We start from the raw sequence: 1,261 nt of genomic DNA on the forward strand, positions 1-1,261 counted from the left end.
AACATGGCATGTGGGGCAGTGGTCTGGAGATGCACACCAAGCCTTGGGTCAGAGCGAGGTACAGGTTTCTTTCTTTTTTTCTCACGTTTTCTCTCAAAATGCCTCCAGTTTGCTTTAAGTAAATCTTCGTCTCTGTAGGGCCCGTCGTGACTACTGGGAGAAGCTGAAGCCTGCGTCCGGCCGTCCTCTCTGCCCATCCATGTCCGCACCCGATGGGTGGGGCGTCACCAAAGGCCACGCTGACCTGATGCAGCAGAAGGAGCCCACCTCCCAGGCGCAGCTGAAGGTTCTCTTCGACAAGGCCGACAAATGCCACTGAGCTCGCCTCTGAGGTTTATTAAGAAGCCAAGAGATGGCGTTCCCACACAGTCCATTAAGTTTACATACTGAAAAGATTGAAATGCTAAAGTTCTTTCTGTCTTTTTAGGACCAAGAGCAGCTGTAAATGCACCTAAAAAAAAAAAAAAAAAATGCTTTAACACTCCAAAAGTGCCTGATGTTGTCTTTAGTAAAGAATTTAATTGTGTGTCGTAGTAAACTTCCAACTGAACAATATCAGCATGTGTGTTTTTTGTCCTTTGGAAAGGACTGGGTTTGTTATTTAAAGTAACTGGATGGAATAAAAACTGAAAAACAAAGTTTTAACTATGAGTGAGCATCTGGGCATTTGCTAAAAATATTGTCTGATAAACATGAGACTCATTAGAATCAAGTTCTTAAAATGGAAGATAAAGATAAATTTTGCTAATTAATTTAGAATGAGGGAAACATTTCACAACTTTGCTGAAATAGAAAAATCCTGAACAAAACATTTGAATGCAGTAAGCTTTTGCTGCCTTCACCTGCTCCTCTGCAATATTGTATTTCCAAGTTACAAGCATACGAACAGCCCTCCAAAGTTGTAATAAGGAGTTGGAAATTGGGAAATTTTGATGATACCAGAGTTGCTGAGTTGGGATGTTTTCAGGGCAGCAAAAATGGCAAAAAGCAGGATAATCGAACCTGCTATGAAACGGGGATGTATGGAACAATATCATACTATGTAGAATGGAAAAAAGTCAGCATCTTTTGTAGGGAAATAATATTACACTTTTTAAAATGCTCATGCAGTCAGATCAACAAACATAACGTATTTTTGTCATTGTACAGTAAAAAGGGCGACTATTTTGGTTTGTAGGTGCAAGAAGTAGTAACATGTCAGTTCTGGAGGTCAGAGTGATATACATACATTGGTTCATTTTAACAAATGTCTTCAGTTATT

The 1,261-nt window shown here is 39.9% G+C and overlaps 1 protein-coding gene across 1 annotated transcript; it reads left to right on the forward strand.

The window, feature by feature from the left end:
- Positions 1-6: 6 nt before the first annotated feature.
- LOC121939646 (betaine--homocysteine S-methyltransferase 1-like) lies at positions 7-555 on the forward strand. Its single transcript, XM_042482642.1, has 2 exons — positions 7-58; positions 139-555. The coding sequence occupies exons 1-2, from the start codon at positions 9-11 to the stop codon at positions 317-319; spliced, it is 231 nt and encodes a 76-aa protein (XP_042338576.1). The 5' UTR covers positions 7-8; the 3' UTR covers positions 320-555.
- Positions 556-1,261: the final 706 nt, after the last annotated feature.

This window comes from Plectropomus leopardus, unplaced genomic scaffold, assembly GCF_008729295.1.
Source record: "Plectropomus leopardus isolate mb unplaced genomic scaffold, YSFRI_Pleo_2.0 unplaced_scaffold5398, whole genome shotgun sequence".
Classification (NCBI taxonomy): domain Eukaryota; kingdom Metazoa; phylum Chordata; class Actinopteri; order Perciformes; family Serranidae; genus Plectropomus; species Plectropomus leopardus.

What these genes read in the sequence shown, in the direction of transcription:
- LOC121939646 (XM_042482642.1), top strand. Translation starts at nt 9, where the DNA reads ATGTGGGGCAGTGGTCTGGAGATGCACACCAAGCCTTGGGTCAGAGCG. An exon ending in AAGCCTTGGGTCAGAGCGAG is followed by an intron (nt 59 to 138) that starts GTACAGGTTTCT and finishes TCGTCTCTGTAG; the next exon opens with GGCCCGTCGTGACTACTGGG.